This window comes from Mus pahari, chromosome 17, assembly GCF_900095145.1.
Source record: "Mus pahari chromosome 17, PAHARI_EIJ_v1.1, whole genome shotgun sequence".
Classification (NCBI taxonomy): domain Eukaryota; kingdom Metazoa; phylum Chordata; class Mammalia; order Rodentia; family Muridae; genus Mus; species Mus pahari.
In genome coordinates this window covers 21,169,101-21,170,234 of record NC_034606.1, presented here as the reverse complement: position 1 = coordinate 21,170,234, position 1,134 = coordinate 21,169,101, and the positions used below count along the sequence as shown (strand labels likewise).

General features: G+C 44.7%; 1 protein-coding gene across 1 annotated transcript in view; it reads right to left on the bottom strand.

Annotated features, from left to right (window-relative positions):
- Positions 1–56: 56 nt before the first annotated feature.
- Deptor (DEP domain containing MTOR interacting protein) overlaps positions 57–1,134 on the bottom strand; it is a 137,570-nt gene continuing 136,492 nt past the window's right edge. The window contains exon 9 of the mRNA XM_021217119.2: positions 57–886. Within this exon, the coding sequence (XP_021072778.1) occupies positions 758–886 (129 nt within the window). The 3' untranslated portion in view covers positions 57–757. The remainder of the gene's footprint in view (positions 887–1,134) is intronic.

The window sequence follows — 1,134 nt, the reverse complement described above, 5'->3', positions numbered from 1 at the left end:
TTCATTTTAAGCTGGATGAAATCTAGACCTACCTAACAGATTCAGACTAATATTGGTAAAACCTTTTTTTTTTTTTTTTTTTTTTTTTTTAAATTAACGTGGGGTTTCACTACATTGCCCTGGCTGACATTACTACCAGAACTCAAGTGATCATCCTCCTGTCTCAGATTGTATCCTAAGTGCCCAGATTGCAGGTGCTTGTTCCTTATTCCTGCCAAACAAGCACAGTAGACATGACGTAAAATATGTAGTAACTATTCTACGACCTTCTAAAATGGCATTCTTCCATGTTGCTAATTTGGTTTTACAACAACTTCCCGAAAACATGAAGAGTAATGATTGAGAACTATAGACTGGGCTCCGGTGTGTGTATATATATGTGTGGTGTGTGTGTGTGGTGTGCATGTGTGTGTTTGTGTGTATGTGTGTGGTATGTGCACTTGTGTGGAAAAGTCCCGAGTGTGGTTCTGAGACAGGCACTCACACTGTTAGTGGATGCTTGCTTTGAATTTGCAGCACTTCTGCCTTGCTCTCCTGAATGCTGGGATTACAGACTTGAGCCACCCAGCCCCTGCTGTGTTTTGGTTTTTAAAGATGTGCTACCTGGTTCTTCCACATTCAAACAGCGTATGAAAGACAAGGTGTATATGGTCAGAGAAAAGATCTGTTATGTCCCATTTATCCGTTTGCCTGGCAGTCTTGCCATGCCACTGTTGTGTTGTTCTGGGATAGGGGACAAGCCGGGATGTCTCCGTGCTCAGCAGTCCAACTCCTCCATGACTTCCATGACAATTGTCCTTGGGCCTGTCAGAATCAGGTTGCTCACGGTGCGGTAGTCTACATTCAGCACGTTGAGGCCATTGACAGAGACGACAAACTGACAGACCTGAGGGAGTGATAAAAGGAAAGGGGGGTCATTTTGGGGTGGGGCTACAGCTCAGTTGTTAAATTGCCATCCAGGATGCCCATAATCCTAGCGCTGAGGGGAGGGGGCAGTAGGTCCAGAAGTGGTTATTTTAGCCTACAGAAAGGGTTCAAGGGCAACCTGGGATAAATGAAATTGTGTCTCAGATATAGGTGCACACAGATACATGCACAGACAGACAGACAGACACACACAGAGAGAGAGAGAGA